This window comes from Mustela putorius, unplaced genomic scaffold (assembly GCF_011764305.1).
Source record: "Mustela putorius furo isolate JIRA1106 unplaced genomic scaffold, ASM1176430v1.1 tig00000145_pilon_pilon_pilon, whole genome shotgun sequence".
NCBI classification, from domain to species: Eukaryota; Metazoa; Chordata; class Mammalia; order Carnivora; family Mustelidae; genus Mustela; species Mustela putorius.
In genome coordinates, this window is record NW_025421294.1 from 1,450,091 (window position 1) to 1,468,547 (window position 18,457).

The window sequence follows — 18,457 nt, forward strand, 5'->3', positions numbered from 1 at the left end:
CATGGAACACCCTCATAGGCATTAAAATTGCTACCTTGCATTATCCTTAATGCGGTAGTGGATTGTCATTAGCAATCATCATAAGTCCTGCTGAGATATATGAGGGAGCAGCTGCTACTGCCCAAGGTGAGAACAGGGAGACCAGATTCATCAGTTCCTTGATTCCTTTTGAGTACCCTTTCTATTAGTTGCATGTGTAAGAAATTGTTACCCACTCAACACAGCAAAGTGTTGAAAAATAGGATTCACAGGAAATACTGATTACTGACATCATTTTTCTAACTTTTTAAAAATAGTTTTTCTTTTTCTGCATGTTTTTATAGATGGAAGGAGGTTACTCACTCGAGGAGAGTGAGCACTTATTATTTTAAAGTTGTGCCTTATAAAGAATTTTTCTGTTCAAGGCAAGGGTCATACTAATACTGTTTGTACTAATACTGTCTAAAAGCTGTTTGAAAACTATTGAACTCTAAAAAGGCTATCCTCTCACAGTGTATACATCTAACAAATTATATTGTACACTGTAAATATAAACAATTTTAGTAGCAAATCATACCTCATTGAAGCAGTGAGAAGAAAAATACCCCTAAAGTGAAAACCCAATATAAAATTGACTTTGGCAGTCAGAATTTGAGATTTCTACATTTTATCATCTGTGTCAGCAGTGATTAAAACTAAGCAGGGAGCCTGTGAACTTAAGTTTCCAATTGCCTTTGGTGATGAAGACCTAAAGTAAAAATTGAATTGAGAAACTGAATTAACTTTATGAAATTGTCAACCATAATTTTCCATTAGAACAAAAGAGAGTAAGAAAGTTTATTAAACTACCTCCAAAGACTTTATCTGCTGAAGTACTTGCTTTTTGGTAACTGCATGTTAGGATATATTGCTTTACAGATGGCCAAGTCATGAAAATGTCAATGGGAAAAGAGGAATGACTCTAGGTTGCTGAAATGCACTTTCCCATAAATTGCACCAAAATTTTAAACATCATATAGACTTTTCCATACAACTTTGCTTCTTAAAAACCCTTTCACGTACCACTAAATCTAATACACTTGAAAAGTTTATAAGCAGCCCACAATTAGATGATTTGTCCAGCAAAGTTGAAATTTAAAATTTATACTTTGATTATAACCTAACTTTTATAGAAATATTTTTCACGCCACCTACTGCTTTTCATGCTACTCTGTCAATTGGATCTAACTTTGCTTACTGGTGTGTCCATAGGAATATTTCCTTGAGTATTACTGAATGGAGCTTCTTTTACACAAGTTTTTAGTTTTTAAGAAATTGCCTACCAACCTGACTGTAATCAAGACAATATCCTATTGAGTACTTCCCTTTTATAAACATATATTGCATGACAAAGGCTTTTGTGAAGGCTTTGGATTTTGGGAGGGAGGAGTTATTGGTCAAAGGTTCATTTAGCCTTGTACACTCAAGATGACTGCTAAGGTGGCTTATGAATAGACATTTAATAGAGTTATGTATTTTAATGCATGCTTGAAGAAATACAAGCACATTAAACCTGTGATTTGTATATTTATATATTAAAATTTCTAGTTGCAAACAGACTCATTAATTATGAATAACCACAACAGTTGAGTGGATGAGAGACTCCAGAGTCCGAGGAAAAGTTGAAGACTCAAGGTTTTGGAAAGGTCAAGAGTGGAACAGCTCCAGGTCCTATGAGAATTTTTTATTCCACAATGCTCCTCTCAGGGTGAAGTTTTGACAACTATTTTCAGTCTTTGCCATTCAGAGTTCCTCCAAATGAACGTATTTGGGTTGCATGCCTACCCTTCAGCAAGGGGAGGGCAGGCACCTAAGATGATAGAACCAAGAGTGTATCTCGTGAGTAATAGATGTCTGTAAGAATGCTTTATGTTTTGTGTGTCAGTAGCTCTATCATCTTCATTGCTGTGTAGTATCCTGTTATAAAAATATACCATGATTTAGTTATCCACTTTACTTTTCATGACGTTTGGTTTGCTCTTAGTTTGGAGCTTTTAAAAATTATTCTGCCATAAATAAATAAATAAATAAATAAATAAATAAATAAATGTATATATATCTTTTAGGGGTCATAAATATGTATTTCTATTTAATATTAACTGGAATTGCTGGGTCATAGAATACATAAAATTGTCTAGTTTTCCTTAATGCTCATTTAAGCACTTTAAGCACATAACTAAGGAATGTGGGGAATTTCCTTGGGTTGCTGTAACAAATAACCACAAACTTCAGGGCTTACATGAACCGAAATTTATTCTTTCACAGTTCTATAGCCCAGAAGTACACAGGCAAGTTGTCAGTGGGACCACATGGCCTCTGAACATTCTAAATGAAAATCTTTGCTTGCCTCTTCCATTGGCTCCATGCATTACTTTGCTTGTGGCAGCCTAACTCCTGTCTTTGTCTTCACATAGCCTTCTTTTCTCAGGCTTCTTCCTATTTTTTAAAAGGATGGTTGTCACTGGGTTTAGGGCCCACTCTAATTTAGGATGATCTCATCTTAAGATCTTTAATTACATCAGCACAACCTTTTTCCCAAATAGGGTCACATTCACAAAATATATTGGACATATTTTGGGGACTACTATTCACCCACTACAAAATGGAAAACAAAAACAGGGAAACTTAACTATAACTTACTTTTTTTTAAGCCATCCTATAGGTCAGTCCATATAGATCTAACCATAGTGTAGATATATAGTAATTTATCCAGTGACTTCCTTACTCATGGACATTGAAGATGTTTTCAAGCATTTGCTACTACAAACTATTCTATAATACAGTCATACCTATAATGTTCTTTTATTTCTGTAAGAATGCATTCCTAAAGATAGAATTCTTAGGACAATGGTAGAGTACATGTTTTCGCTATTTTAAACAATTATTTCCAGGAAGAAAATAGCTTTCCATATCCATGCCCTTGATAACATCAAATATTAATCTCTACTAATTTTGCCAATGTGAGTGAAAAATGGTATCTTAGTTTTAATAAATAATTCCCTGCATGTAGAGGTTGAGCATTTTTCCATGTTTATTGGACAGTGAGATTTTTTCTTCTGATCTACTCGTTTTCTCTCTGCTTTACGCTTTTTATTTCATCATTTAGTCTTCACATGTAGGCACTACTATTCTATCTGTATAGTTAAAGAAATTGAGGTTTGTTTTTTTTTTCTTTTTAAAGATTTTATTTATTTATTTGACAGACAGAGATCACAAGTAGGCAGAGAGGCAGGCAGAGAGAGAGAGAGAGAGAGAGGGAAGCAGGCTTCCTGCGGAGCAGGGAGCCCGATGCGGGGCTCGATCCCAGGACCCTGAGATCATGACCTGAGCCGAAGGCAGCAGCCCAAACCACTGAGCCACCCAGGTGCCCCAAGAAATTGATGTTTTAATTAAGGAATTTTCCCCAAGCTTACCCAGCTAGTAAATGGCAGGTTAGGGATATTAAACGAGGCAGACTGAGTGCAGGAGTTAGGCTTATTTTCATATTTACTGGCTATGTTTTTCTTCCCCCCACTTTGGAATATTTTATTCTTGGCTTTATTATTTTTTTGCAGTTTTTACTTTGGACAAAGCTTTTTTAAAATATATAAATGTATGTATATAATGTATTTATATAAATTATATTAAATATGTAAGAGATAGTAACCTCTTTAAATGTGAAAAATGTTTTCCAAACTATTGTATGTCATTTCATTGTATTTATTCTGCTTTTGCCAGAAATTTTTTATAAAGATTTTTATTTTTATTTGATAGAGAAAGAGAGATCACAAGTAGGTAGTGAGGCAGGTGGGGGGTGGGGGTGGGGAGAAGCAGGCTCCCCACTGAGCAGAGAGCCTGATGCGGGGCTCGATCCCAGGACCCTGAGATCATGACGTGAGGTGAAGGCAGAGGCTTAACCCACTGAGCCACCCAGGTGCCCCAATAATTTTTAATTACATAATCATTTGTCTAGTTTCTTTTCTTTTTTTTTTTTTTTTTAAAGATTTTATTTATTTATTTGACAGAGAGAAATCACAAGTAGGCAGAGAGAGAGAGAGGAGGAAGCAGGCTCCCTGCTGAGCAGAGAGCCCGATGCGGGACTCGATCCCAGGACCCTGAGATCATGACCTGAGCCGAAGGCAGCGGCTTAACCCACTGAGCCACCCAGGCGCCCCTTGTCTAGTTTCTTTTTAAGTAAGGATGCAGACTGACAGCTGAGTTGTCCTGTCTGACATGTTAAAACTTTTTAATGTGAACTTAAATACCTTTGTTCGGGCAGGGACCCGGCATAGTGAGTGGGATGGGGTGGAGGGATAGTCTCCACTTAACTGATTACAGTACCCACCACCCCTTACTGCTTACTCCTCCTTAACTTACTTACTCCCAAAAGGTATTTGGGTTTTCAGTGCTAGCATGGTTTTTTGTTTCTACCTTAAGATCTTCCCCATCCCAAGTTTATAAAAATCACCTAGAATGTACTTTGGTACGTGATGTGAGGGTGAGGAGTCCAAGCCTCAGATACTGCATGGTTAATTATAGCTATGTTGTTTATGAATTAAAATACCATTTTTCCATTACATGGTTCATATACTCTTCCAAAACATCAATTTTAAGTTTTAACTTTATGAGCTATAACAGGTCTGTGAGCATTCTTGTACTAAAATCACTGATAACATCTCTGATCTGCCCCTAGACCCTGAAAACAAGGGTAAGGAACTAACTGGTTTGGCTTTGTCATTTGTTTACTCACTCTTGCACTTGAAATTCAAATTGGAAACCTCATCACTAATTATTTGAATCCTTTATTTGCTCCTGGGCAAGTTCCAAGAGTCACTGAAGGTAGGTTTTTTATTTGGAAATTACATACACACGAAGATGTGTTCCAGTTCATGAAGTTAAATGTGATGTTTTCGTAAATGCCTTCAAATCAGGTGAAATGGCTTTTCTTTGGAAGTGCACTACATTGTACTTTGAGTGATTTGTGTGTCATATAAATAACTTTATAAAATATAGAAATTCAAACAGAGGTCATCATCAGGGATAAAAGAACTTAATATTTAAGGACAAAAATTCCACAGGTTCATTTTTGTTGGCGAACCTGGTCCTCATAAGGAGAAATACTTATCCCACAAAGAATCTGCCATTCTGAATGTAAGATACTTATTCCTTCTTGAAAACTTTATGCTAAGGGAGAAAATCCAGACACAAAAGAACACATATTCCATTTATATAAAATATAAAAATAAGTAAATCCATACATAGAAAGTGATGAGTAGTTGTGAGGGGCTGGAAGGAGGAAAGAATAGGGAGTGATGGCTAATGGGTACAAGTTTCTTTTTGGGGTGATGAAGTGCTCTAGAATTAGTGGTGGTGGCTGAATAACCTTCCAAATACACTAAAAACTAAGTTGTTTGCTTTAAAATAGTGAAATTTAGGGGCATCTGAGTGGCTCAGTGGTTAAAGCCTCTGCCTTCAGCTCAGGTCGGGATCCCAGAATTCTGGGATAGAGCCCCGCATCGGGCTCTCTGCTCTACGGGGGGCCTGCTTCCTCCTTTCTCTCTGCCTCTCTGCCTATTTGTGATCTCTGTCTGTCAAATAAATAAATAAAATCTTAAAAAATAAATAAATAAAATGGTGAAATTTATGGTACATAAATTATACTTTAAAAAATAAAAACCTCATTCCAAATTCTTCAAATTTCTGCATCAAATGCCATCGTGAAGGGGTTCCTGGCTGGCCCCATAGGATCTTGCAACTCTTGATTTCCAGGTGGTCAGTTCGAGCCCCACATTACGTGAAATTACTTTAAAAAAAAAAAAATGCTATTGTGAGAATTTTTATGATTGAGAGATATCTCAGTGTTTTTTTTTTTTTAAATCCATCTGGCAATCCTAAACACTTAATAAATACTAAATACTTAATAATATACTAAATAAATACTAAATCCTAAACAATAAAGAATCTGGAAAAATAAATGATAAACTCCTTTGAAGATCTAAAATCCTGCTTGATCCAAGACAAAAAAATGCACCTTCATAAACATTAGATAATATTTTATCCCATTTTTCTTGCCTATCCCTCTCACTTTAACCATCACTATACTCCTCCCACTCCCTGGCAATTATCAGTTTATTCTCTAGGAATCTGTTCTGTTTCATTTGTTTTTGGTTTTCACATGTAAGTCAAGTCATATGGTATTTCTCTGACTCATTTCATATAGCATGGTACTCTCTGGGTCTCTGTTGTTGTAAATGGAAGATTTCATTGTGCATATGTGTATAAACACATCTTTATCCAGTCATCTGGGGTTTGCATCAGTTTATATTCCCACCAATAGTGCATGAGGGTTCCCTTTTTACATCCTTACTCTCCTTGTTACTTCTTGTCTTTCTGATAATAGCTATTCCAACACCTGTAATAGCTCTTTGTAGTTTTGGTTTGCATTTTCCTGATGATTAGTGATATTGAGCATCTTTCCATGTACCTGTTGACATCTGTATGTGTCCTTCGGAAAAGTATCTGTGCAGGGCCTCTGCACATTTTTTAAGGGAATTGATTTTTGGCGTTGGGGGAGTTTTCTTGTTGTCTTTTAAATATTTTACTTGATAGATTGAGAAATTACAAGTAGGCAGAGGCAAGGGAGAAGGCTCTTGAGAAATTACAAGTAGGCAGAGGCAAGGGAGAAGGCTCTCCGCACCTAATGGGACACTCAGATCATGACCTGAGCTGAAGGCAAGCACTTAACCCACTGAGCCACCCAGGCTCCCCTTTTGTTGTTTTTTAACTTTGAGTTTTATGGGTTCTTTATAGATTTTTGATGTTAATGCCTTATCAGTTAAATCGTATCTGAGAATGTCTTTGCCCATTCAGTAGGTTGTCTTTTCCTTTTGTTTCCTTCACTATGCAAAGAATTAAAGTTTGATGCAGTCCCATTTGTTCATTTTGATTCGTTTAAGTTTCAAAATTTGCTAGAAAAGGTTTGGGAGAATGGATATCCACCTAAATGTTAATATTGGGAAGTGGCTAAAGGAATCCAGGCAGCTGTGTAAATGCTCTGTGCTGGTTTCCTTGGGGAAGGGGGGGAAGGAAGGGGCGGGTTGGGAGGATATCAACAGTTCATTACTTTTTAAATCTTTAAAAAAGTAATCTCTACCACCTCGTGTGGGAGTGTAACTCACATCCCCCGCCCCCAGAGTAAGTCTCATGCTGTACCTACTGAGCCAGCCATGTGCCCCTCGTTCCTTTTTATTGCTGAGTAGTAGTCTATGGTACACATATTCCAAAGTAAATTTCTTTAAAATGGACATAATAATTCCACACTTACGGGGTGGTGAAAATTAACATAAAACTTTGTAAAGCATTTTTTAAATGGTAGCCGTATTAATGGTTACCTCTAGGCTTTTATTTCTTACCCACATTTCCCAAATTATTTGCAATGGACAATACTTTCTATCGAAATTTGCTTAAAAGAAAAACACCCTGGTAGAATCACTCTACGAACATACCAAACAGTGAAATCAAAGAACTGAAAGCAGGCGGAAAAGACGGAGCAATACGACCAATCACGGAGACCGCGACCACTCCTACGGACCACGCGGAGTTCTCCAGGCCTCGTGGCCGCTCTCCAGGACACCGTACTCTTCCGCTCCCAGAGGTCCCCGGCGGCGGAAGTTGTCACTTCCAGAGAGACGCTGCCCACGCCGTGCACCCGGCAGTAAGCTCGCCATGGCGATGGGAGGAGGTGGTGGCGTCCCGGAGCAGGAGGACTCCGTGTTGTTCCGGCGCGGCACAGGCCAGGTGAGGTCTTGGAGGGCACCGCCTTCCGACGAGCGCCCCGAGTGGGCTCCCAGCGCCCTCCTCCGGGCCCCCGCGGCTGAACGGGACCTAGCGGGTTCGCTGATTGCGGGACCTGATTCTAGGTTTCTACGTCTTCACACGTTTGGGATCTTTTAGCCACGAGCTCCTTTCTCTTGCGGCTCGGGCTCCCTGATAGCTGAGAGACGTTTCCCTACCTCACCTTGATCGTACCTTCATTTGTTCATTCTTTCTGATTGGGAAGTGGTGGGAAAGCAGACCGGGGTGAAGCAGGCGAACCAGTTAGGAGTCCGTTGAAAGGATCCCGTTTTAGACCCAGGTGTTAGCAATGGAAAATAAAGTACTTGGATTCCAGGTGTAGTTTGAAATCAAGAGGTACTGTGGGTTTTGCACATGGAATCGATAATGGAGATTTGAGAAAGGTAAGTCAAAGGTAATTTCAAGATTGTCCCGAACTGAAATTGCTTTTTACTCAGGTGGGCTTAGGAAGACTGTGGGTAGAGAAGGTTTGTAAGGGGGAAGATCAACCTTGGGTAAAATCTGATGGGAGTGAGTTTGGAGCGGGAGAGAAGAAAATCAAGGGAAAATTTGTAAATAAATATTTCAAGTTGTAAATAGAAGGTAGAGAAATTGGCCAGTAGATGGAGGGGGCACTGAAATAAACAGGATTCTCAATTTTGTTTTTTGTTTGTAAGGTGAGGGAGACCTGTTTCAACATTTTGTGGGCTGGTGGGAAAGATCCAGTAAGGATGGAACACTTGGTGACACAAGAGCCAGAAATGTCGAAGCACTGTTCTAGAATAGCTAAGAGAGGATGGATTTGGCCTTTGTTAGAAACATTGACAGTTAATATTGTGGTAATTGTGTGCATAGAGACCTTTGTGGTTGGACAGATTTGTCAAAGTTCTCTTTTGATTGTGGCTGTGTTCAGTAAAAGAAGTGAAGTCATCACCTAGAAGTGAGAAGAGACAAAATGTTGGAGATTTGAGCAGAGAGAGTAGAAACTAGGGATAGAGAATGAGTGTTGGACTAGGGAAATGTAGTGGAAGTGTTGCTAGGCCACATTGATGGTCTACTTGAGATTTGTGGTCATGAGTATAAAGGGGACTAGGCAGTGTAATTGTGTTTTTCTCCAGCTAAGTCCAATTCAGGTGTGTGAGGGCAGGCACAGAGTGAATTAAGAGTTGAAATTAAAAGGGCTGTAGTTTGGAGCACCTGATGGCTCAGTTGGTTAAGTGTTTGCCTTCGGCTCAGGTCATGATCCCAGGATCCTGTTAGGAGGCCCACATCGAGCTCCCCATCAGTGAAGCGCCTCCTCCTTCTGCCCCTTCCCTCATTTGTACTCTCGCTCTCTTTCTCTATCCTAAATAAAGCTACAGCTAGGGGGCGGTATCTTTTTACCAAGAGAATGTAAGGAAGGGAGATGGGGAGGTACAATGGAAATGTCTTGATAATTGGCCATGGAATTTAAGCTGGCTAAGAAATGGAGTGAGGGTTCTTAGAGTAGGAGTTTAAAAAGTTGGAGGATCAGTGTTTTGTCCCCATGAGGTGGAATGATTGCCATCATCCACCTACTAGAAGGAGTAAGTTGCAGAGGCTAGAAAGTGATAGTTGTGGAAAGTAGGATTCTTTTTTTTTTCAATTCCAGTATACTCAACGTACAGTGTAATATTAGTAACGTACAGTGTAATATTTCATGTGTACACTATAGTGGCTCAGTACTTCTCTACATTACTCAGGGCTTATCATGGTAAGTTTACTCTTAATCCCCTTCACCAATTTCACCCATCTCCCCAGCCACCTCTCCTCCGGTAACCATCAATTTGTTCTCAATAGTTAAGAGTCTGTTTCTTAGTTTGTCTCCCCCCCCCCCCCGCTTTGTTTGTGTCTTTTTGTTCTTGTTGCTTTGTTTTTTAAGTAGGCTCCACACCCAACATGGGGCTTGAACTGACTACCCTGAGATCAAGAATTGCATCCTCTACCAGTTGAGCCAGCCGGGTGCCTCCTCGTCCTTTGTTTTGTTTCTTAATTCTTAAATTCCACATATTTAAGAGTGAGATCTTACGGTATTTGTCTTTTTCTGACTGATGTATTTCACTTAGCATTATACTCTCTAGGTCTGTCTGTGTTGTTGCAAATGGCAAGACTTCATTTTTATAGCCAGTAATACTCCATTGTTTATATATACCACATCATCTTTATCCATTCAACTATCGGTGGACACTTGGGCTGCCTCCATTATTTGACTAAATAATGCTGCAGTAAACATAGAGGTGAGATACCAATGGAAAAAATTTCAGGACAATGTAAAGAGGCAGAAAGGCATTTATTCAATGCTCATGGGTTAGAAGAACAAATACTGTTAAAATGTCTATAGTGCTAAAAGCAATCTATAGATTTAATGCCATCCCTGTCAAAATACTAACAGTATTTTTCACAGAGCTAGAATGAACAATCCTAAAATTTGTATGGTACTGCAGAAGACCTTGAATAGCCAAAGTAATCTTGAAATAGAAAAGTGAAACTGAAGGTATCAGAAATGCAGATTTCAAGATACATAACAGATTGGTAGTAATTAAAATAGTATGGTACTGGCATAAAAATATGTAGCTCAATGGAATAGAACAGAAAACCCCCAAATAAGTGCACAATTATATGGTCAATTAATCTTTCACCAAGGAGGAATGAATGTACAATGGAAAAAAAAAAAAACTCTTCTACAAATGTTGTAGAAAAACTGGACCACTTTCTTTCTCCATACACAAAAATAAACTCAAAATGGATTAGACACCTAATGTGAGATCTGAAACCATACAAATCCTTGAAGAGAGCACAGGCAGTAATCTCTCTGACATTGGTCATAGCACCATTTTTTTAGATAGGTCTCCTGAGACAAGCAAAATAAAAGCAAAAGTTATTGGAACTACATCAGGAAAAAAGTTCCAGTACAGCAAAGGAAACAATCTTTAAAAGGCAACCAATGAATGGGAGAGGGTATTTGCAAATGACATATCTAATAAAGGATTAGTATCCAAAATATGTGAAGAACTGATAGAACTCAGTACCCAGTAAACAATCCAATTTAAAAATGGGCAGAAGAGGGACCCCTGGGTGGCTCAGTTGGTTGGGCAGCTGCCTTCGGCTCAGGTCATGATCCCAGCGTCCTGGGATCGAGTCCCACATCAGGCTCCTTGCTCAGCGGGGAGTCTGCTTCTCCCTCTGCCTCTGCCTGCCATTCTGTCTGCCTTTGTTCGCTCTCTCTCTCTCTCTTTCTGACAAATAAAAAAAAAAAAATCTTTAAAAAAAAATAAAATAAAAATAAAAATGGGCAGAAGAGGGGCACCAGGCTGTGTGAGTCAGTAGAACATATGACTCTTTAACTCACTGTTGCAAGTTCAAGCCCATCCATTGGTGGATGTAGAGTTTACTTTAAAAAATTAACTAAAAATTAAGAAAAGAACGGGCAGAAGACATGAACAGACATTTCCAAAGAAGAAGACAGATGCCAACACACATATGAAAAGAAGCACAGCATCACTCATCACAAAGGAAATGCAAATCAAAACCACAATGAGGAGTGCCTGGCTGGCTCAGTGGGTAAAGTAAGTGACTCTGGAACTTGGAGTCATGAGTTGACCCCCATGTTGTGCATAGAGTTTACTTTAAAAAAGAAAAGATACCATCTCACCAGTCATAATGGCTAAAATTAAAAAAAAAAAGTGTGTGAGGCTGTGCAGAAAAGGGAACCCTTTTGCACTGTCAGTGGGAATGCAAATTGGTCCATCTGTGGAACACAGTATAAAGGTTCCTCAAAAAATTAAAAATACAACTACCTTAAGATGTAGGAATTGCACTACAGGGTATTTACCCAAAAAAGACAAAAACTCTAAGTCAAAGGGATATATGCACCCCTATGTTTATAGCAGCATTATTTATACTAGCCAAATTGGAAGCAGTCCAAGTGTTAATTGATCTGTGAATGGATAAAGAAGATGCAGTATGTATATACAATGGAATATTACATAGTCCTAAAAAGGAATGAAGTCTTGCCATTTACAACAACATGCATAGAGCTAGAGAGTATAATGTTAAGTGAAATAGGAAAACAAATAGCATATGATTTGATTTTTTTTTTAAGATTTTATTTATTTATTTGACAGAGAGACAGCGAGAGAGGGAACATAAGCAGGAGGAGAGGGAGAAGCTGGCTTCCCACTGAGCAGGGAGCCTGATGCAGGCCTTGATCCCAGAACCCTGGGATCATGACACGAGCCAAAGGCAGACGCCTCTGATTTGACCCTTATGTGGAATTTAAGAAACCAAACAAACGGGTGCCTGGGTGGCTTGGTTGGTAAATCGTCTGACTCTTGATCTCAGCCCAGGTCTCTATCTCAGGTGAGTTCAAGCCCCACATTGGGCTCCATGCTAGGCTTGGAGCCTATGTTTAAAAAAAAAAAAAAAGGAAGAAAGAAAGAAAGAAAGAGAAAACAAAGGAAAAACACAAACCAAGAAAGGCTCTTAACTAGAGAAAACAAACTGATGGTTAGGAGAGGTAGGTGGGGATATGGGGATTAAAGAATATACCTATGATGAAATGATTGTTAAAATAAACATAAGGGTGCATATATCCTTTCAAGTTAGTGTTTTTGTATTCTGTGGATAAATATTCAGTGTGGTTACTGGATCACAGTGGGTGAGTAGTTCTGTTATTAATTTTTTGTGTAATCGTCGTACAGTTTTCCATGGTGGCTGGTCCAGTTGGGATTGTCACCAACAGTACAGGAGGATACCTTTTTCTGCCCATCCTTACGCACACTTGTTTCTTGTGTTCTTGATTTTAGCCATTATAACAGGTGTGAGTTGATATCTCCTTGGGGTTTTGGTTTGGATTTGCCTGATGATGAGAGATGTTAAGCATCTTTTCATGTGTGTTTTGGCCCTCTGTGTCTTATTCCAAGAAATACATACTTATCTCTGCTGCCCAGGAAGAGTAGGATTCTTTAAACCAAGTTCATGGAAAGCTTGTAGTTATTATTATAAGTAAGAACCATATCAGTTAGTGGCTGCTATTGGGTGGTGTACAAGATAGTTGGTAGGAAGGAGTTTATTTAATGACCTGCAATGATAGGATATTGGAAGGATCATCTACATGGGTTTTTAAATGATTAGGAATGACAGGGGTAGATTGCAAAGAGTACTGAGATTTAAATCTCAAAATGAGGAAAGGTGGCTCAGATGGCTGTAGATGGTCACATAGAGAGGAACAGTAGACAGTGGAGTCTGGTAACAGGATTTTTAAAACAGTTTTCAGGAAGGAAGGAGGAAGAAAAATCTGGAAGTGGGTGTGAGGAGAAGGAAGATTGCTTTCCCATCTGTGGTACAATAATTTGAGGAATATGGAGGGGAAAATACTTCATTTGAATGTCTGTAAGGAAAGAAGCATCTTTGGGGAAAGCTAGATTTTTTTTTTTTTAAGATTTTATTTCTTTATTTGACAGAGAGAGGCACAGCAAGAGAGGGAACACAAGCGGGGGAGTAGGTGAGGGAGAAGCAGGCTTCCCACTGAGCAGGGATGTAGAGTTTGATCCTAGACCCTGGATCATGACCTGAGCCTAAGGCAGACGCTTAATGACTGAGCCATCCAGGCACGCCAAAGCTAGATTTTAAAACAAGAAGATAAAGGGAATATTCAGATAAGACGTTAAAGACACTGGGAGCAGGATTTGCTGATTACTCAAGAGATCACAACAGAAGTGTCAGCAATTGAGAATTACAGAAGATGGCAGAATTGAGGAGTACCTTGGGAAACCTAGGCTACTACTACTGGTAACGGAGAAACAGATACATAAAGACAGTGCTCATGTCCTGTTCTGGTGGCTATTGTGTAACAAAACACCCCAAACATAGTAGCTTGAAACAGTAATAAAGGTGGGATGCTAGGGTGGTTCTGTTGGTTTAGTTGCTTAGTGCAGAGCCCGACATGTGGCTCTATGAGATGATGAACAGAGCTGTAACTAAGGTCAGATGCTTAGGTGGCTCAGTTGGTTGGGCATCCAGCTGTTGATTTTCGCTTGGAGCTTGATTTCGGGGTCAGGCTGCTTGCTCAGCACTGAGTCTGCTACTCTCCCTCTCCGTCTGCTCCTCACCCCACTCTTATGTGCACACATACTCTCTTTTAGTCTCTCTCACTCAAATAAATGGATAAATCTTTTTAAAAAGGAGGGAAGGATGCCTGGGTGGCACATTAAGTGTCTGCCTTCGGCTCAGGTCATGATCCCAGGGACCTGGGATCAAGCCCCGCATCGGGCTCTCTGCTCAGCGGGGAGCCTGCTTCCCTCTCTCTCTCTCTCTCTCTGCCTGCCTTCTTATCTACTTGTGATCTCTCTCTGTCAAATAAATAAATAAAATTTTTTTTTTTTTAAAAAAGGGGAGGGTGTGAAGCTCTTCTTTCAGAGTGATTGTACCATGTCACATATTGAGTAGGAATGTGTGACATTTCCATATTTTGCGCATCCTTTTTAATATTTGAGTTGGTAATTCTTGTTAACTTAAGACATTCTAATGTGGTGCTATCTCAAGATTTTATTTATTGTTCTCAAGTTTGTGTTTGTTTGTTTGTTTTAAGTAATCTCTGCACTCAGCATGGGACTCAAAAACTCACAACTCCACAAGCCAGGCACCCCTAGCTCATGATTTTAGTTAGGATTTCCTTAATGACTGATGATATTGATCGTCATTTTATGTGCTTATTTGCTACGCATTTACTATCTTCTTTGACAAAGTGCTGAGATCGTTTGTCTTTTGTTATCTTTCTTACTTATTTATATGGGAAAACACAAGCAGAGGAAGGGGGGAGAAGAGGATGAGGGAGAAGAGCACTCCCCGTTGGGAATGGAGCCCAGCTTGGTGCTCCATCTCAGAATCCTAGATCATGACCTGAGCCAGAGTCAGATCTTTAACCACCTAAGCCACCCAGGCAGTTTTGTCTGTTTTTAAATTGGATTTTGTCGATATTTGCAAGTTCTCCAAATATGCTAGATACAAAATTTTACGAGGTAGATAATTCACAGATATTTTCTCCCAGTTTGTGGCTTGCTTTTTCAGTCTCTTAACATTGTCTTTTTTAGGAATAGGAATTCTTCATTTTGCTGAAATCTAATTTTTCAGGTTTTTTCTCAGTGTTCTTTTTGTGTAGGCAAACTAAGGTCTCAAGGTTTTTTCTCTTAAGTCTTACAGTTTTGTTTTACATTTCTGTGATCCATTATGAATTAATTTTTGAGTATGGCTCAAGATACGGATGCAAATTCTTTTCTCTGGGTAAGAGTTTGTTTCAGCACCGTTTGTTGACACTACTATGCTTTCTCTACTAAATTGCATCTGTACCTTTGTTTCAAATCAGTCATATGTGTGTGGGACTATTTATGACTCAGCTTTATTACATTAGTCTATTTATCTATCTTGTGCTAATAATGCACTTTTTGATAACTATAACTTCACAGTACATCTTGAAGTCAGATAAATTAAATCCTCCAGCTTTGCTTTGCTTTTTCAAAATTGTTTTGGCTAGAGGCACCTGGGTGCCCCTAGTGGGTTGAGCGTCTGCCTTCCACTCAAGTCATGATCTCAGGGTCTTGAGATCGAGCCCCATGGGCTCCCTGTTGAGTAGGGGGACTGCTTCTCTCTCTCTCTGTCTAATAAATAAATAAAATCTTTTAAAAAGAAAAAAAAGTTGTTTTGGCTATTCTAGGTCCTTTGTATTTCCATTTGAGTTTTAGAATCAGCTTGTCAATTTAATAGATATTGACCCTTGAAAAGCATTGATTTGAGCTGCGCAGGTCCACCTGTATGTGAATTTTTTTGCCATAAATATAGTACAGTAATATAAATGTATTTTCCTTAGGATTTTAATATTTAGTTTACTTCAGTGTAAGAATACAGTACATAGGGGTGCCTGGGTGGCTCAGTGGGTTATAGCCTCTGCCTTCAGCTCAGGTCATGATCTCAGGGTCCTGGCATTGAGCCCCGTGTCAGGCTCTCTGCTCAGCAGAGAGTCTGCTTCCTCCCTCTCTCTGCCTGCCTCTCTGCCTACTTGTGATCTCTGTCAAATACATAAATAAAATCTTTTTAAAATTTTTAAAAAGAATACAGTATATAATACTTTTAAAATATGTGTTGATGGGCTGTTCATGTTACCTGTAAGCCTTTCTGGTCAGCAATAGGCTATTAGTGGTTAAGGTTTTGGCAGGTCAAGTTATACACAGGGGTGCTTGGTTGGCTCAGTCAGTAGAGCATGTGACTCCTGATTTTGGGTCGTGACTTCAAGCCCATGTTAGGTATGGAGTCTGCTTTTAAAAAAAAAAAAAAAAAAAAAAAAAAGTTATACACAGATTTTTGCCTGGGGGGGGCAGTAGAGGGGGTAGAGAGGAGTTGGCACCCCTGATCCTCCCCACCTGTTGTTCAGGAGTCACATATACTTTACTTTTCTCTTAAAACTGCAATTATATATATTTGATGCTAACAGCATTGGGTTTATTTTTTTTTTAACCCAAGATTTCCCTGTTCATATCTTAGTTGGATGAAGCTTATTTTCAGTAGATTCCTCTGCAAAGACTAGTTGTGTTCTTGCACATTGTAAGTTAGTCTTGGTACTTGAAGGATAGTTAGGGTGTATCACAAGATCCTTGGCTTATACTTTCTCTCATAAATTTTTTTTTGAGATTTTTTAATTTATTTGACAGAGATCACAAGTGGCCAGAGAGACAAGAGAGAGCGAGGGGGAAGCAGGCTCCCTGCTGAGCTGGCATCCTGAATGTGGGGCTCTATCGCAGGATCCTGAGATCATGACCTGAGCTAAAGGCAGAGGCTTAACCCACTGAGCCACCCAGGCACCCCATTTTTCTCATAAATTTCTATGGGACAGTCTAATACTGATTTTCTTTATCTTGTAAATGACTTGATCTTTTTGTTTATAGGCTGTAAGGTTTTTTTAGAGTTTTTTGTTTGTTTTTGTGTTTTTAGGCTTTATTCTTCAGGGACCCCATTTATACATATGTTAAATATTCTTTGCTAGTCGCTCATATTTATCATTTCACTTCTTGTTTTTCTTTCTTTCTTTCTCAGCTTTTCCTTGGAACCACTTAAGTCTTCAGTCAAATGTGTTCTTCTTTGGTTACTTTGTAGCAAACATTACTGTTTCTTCCATTTCTTTCTTGATTTTAACTCTTGATTCAAATCTTGCCCTTTTGCCGTTTTGTCATCTAAGTTTTTTTTTTTTTAATATTTTATTTATTTGACAAAGAGAGATCACAAGTAGGCAGAGCAGCAGGCAGAGGCGGCAGGGGTGGGGGCGGAGCAGACTTCCCACCTCAACCCACTGAGCCACCCAGATACCCCCATCTAAGTTTTTTAAATACTTGATTCAAGTCGGTTTGTGGATTCTAGTTTAAGAATATTTAATTTCAGTTGGGTGTTGTGTTTTCTTCTTTTTGTGATTGTTATTTGGGAAGTTTTATCAGCTAAAATATTTTTTGTTGTAATAGCTTTGTATAAAATCTGAGGTGTCTTTAATTTTCATTTTGAAATGTCCTGTTTCCCTGATCTGACAATAACCATTGCCATGTGAGGATTTTGAGTTGCTTTGTGTTTTTATTTTTATTTTTTTTTAAGATTTTATTTATTTATTTATAGGACAGAGGGAGACACAGCCAGAGACACAACACAAGCAGGGGAAGTGGGAGAGGGAGAAGCAGACTTCCCACTGAGCAGGGAGCCCAGGCTAGAGCTCAATCCCACAACCCTGGGATCATGACCTGAGCCAAAAGCAGACAACCGATGAGCCACTCAGGCACCCCTATGTGTTTTACTTTTAAGAACGCTTTCTCTGGGGGCACCTGGGTGGCTCAGTGGGGTAAGCCTCAGGTCATGATCTCAGGGTCCTGGGATCAAGCCCCAGGTTGGGCTCTCTGCTCAGCAGGGAGCCTGCTTCCCTTCCTCTCTCTGCCTGCCTCTCTGCCTACTTGTGATCTCTCTTCCTGTCAAGTAAATAAATAAAATCTTAAAAGAAAAGAAAAGAAAAAGAACGCCCTCTCTGGGGCACGTGGGTGACTCAGTCATTAAGCGTCTGCCTTCAGCTCAGGTCATGATCCCAGTCCTGGGGTCAAGCCCCACATCGGATCTAGCCCCTGCTCAGTGGGAAGCCTGCTTTTCCCTTTCCCTCTGCTGCTCCCTCTGTGTGTTCCCTTTCAAGCTGTGTCTCTCTCTGTCCAATAAATAAATAAAAAAGAATGCCCTCTCCAAGGGCACATGGGTGGCTCAGTCCTCCCACATCAGGCTCCCTGCTCAGTGGAGAGCCTGCTTCTACCTTTCCCTCTGCTTACCTCCCCCCTTGCTTGTGTTCTCTCTTTCCCTGTCCCGTTCTGTCAAATTAATAAATAAAAATCTTTAAAAATAAAATAAAATGAAAGTTGATTAGTCACTATTAATAATTTATAACCTTAAACATTTTGAGAATTTTTTTAATAAAGATTTTATTTATTTTTTTGAGAGAGAGAATGAGAAAGAAAGGGAGAGCATGGGAAGGGGGAGGTTCAGAGGGAGAAGCAGACTCCCCACCAAGCAGGGAGCCCAATGTGGGACTCCATCCCAG

General features: G+C 39.4%; 1 protein-coding gene and 1 long non-coding RNA gene across 4 annotated transcripts in view; one reads left to right on the forward strand and one right to left on the reverse strand.

Moving 5' to 3' along the window:
• Positions 1 to 2,092: 2,092 nt before the first annotated feature.
• On the reverse strand, positions 2,093 to 7,608 carry LOC123390747. The gene is made up of 3 exons (XR_006605312.1): positions 7,503 to 7,608; positions 5,675 to 5,800; positions 2,093 to 2,454 (listed from the first exon to the last, which is right to left on the reverse strand). It is a non-coding gene; the product is annotated as an uncharacterized LOC123390747 (long non-coding RNA).
• LOC101678515 (survival motor neuron protein) overlaps positions 7,536 to 18,457 on the forward strand; it is a 32,363-nt gene continuing 21,441 nt past the window's right edge. For 2 of the 3 annotated variants that reach the window (XM_045075243.1, XM_045075244.1), the window contains exon 1: positions 7,646 to 7,794. In XM_045075243.1, the coding sequence (XP_044931178.1) occupies positions 7,723 to 7,794 (72 nt within the window). In that variant the 5' untranslated portion in view covers positions 7,646 to 7,722. Of the gene's footprint in view, positions 7,795 to 18,457 lie in introns of all 3 variants that reach the window. The other variant, XM_045075245.1, reaches the window with a different exon arrangement.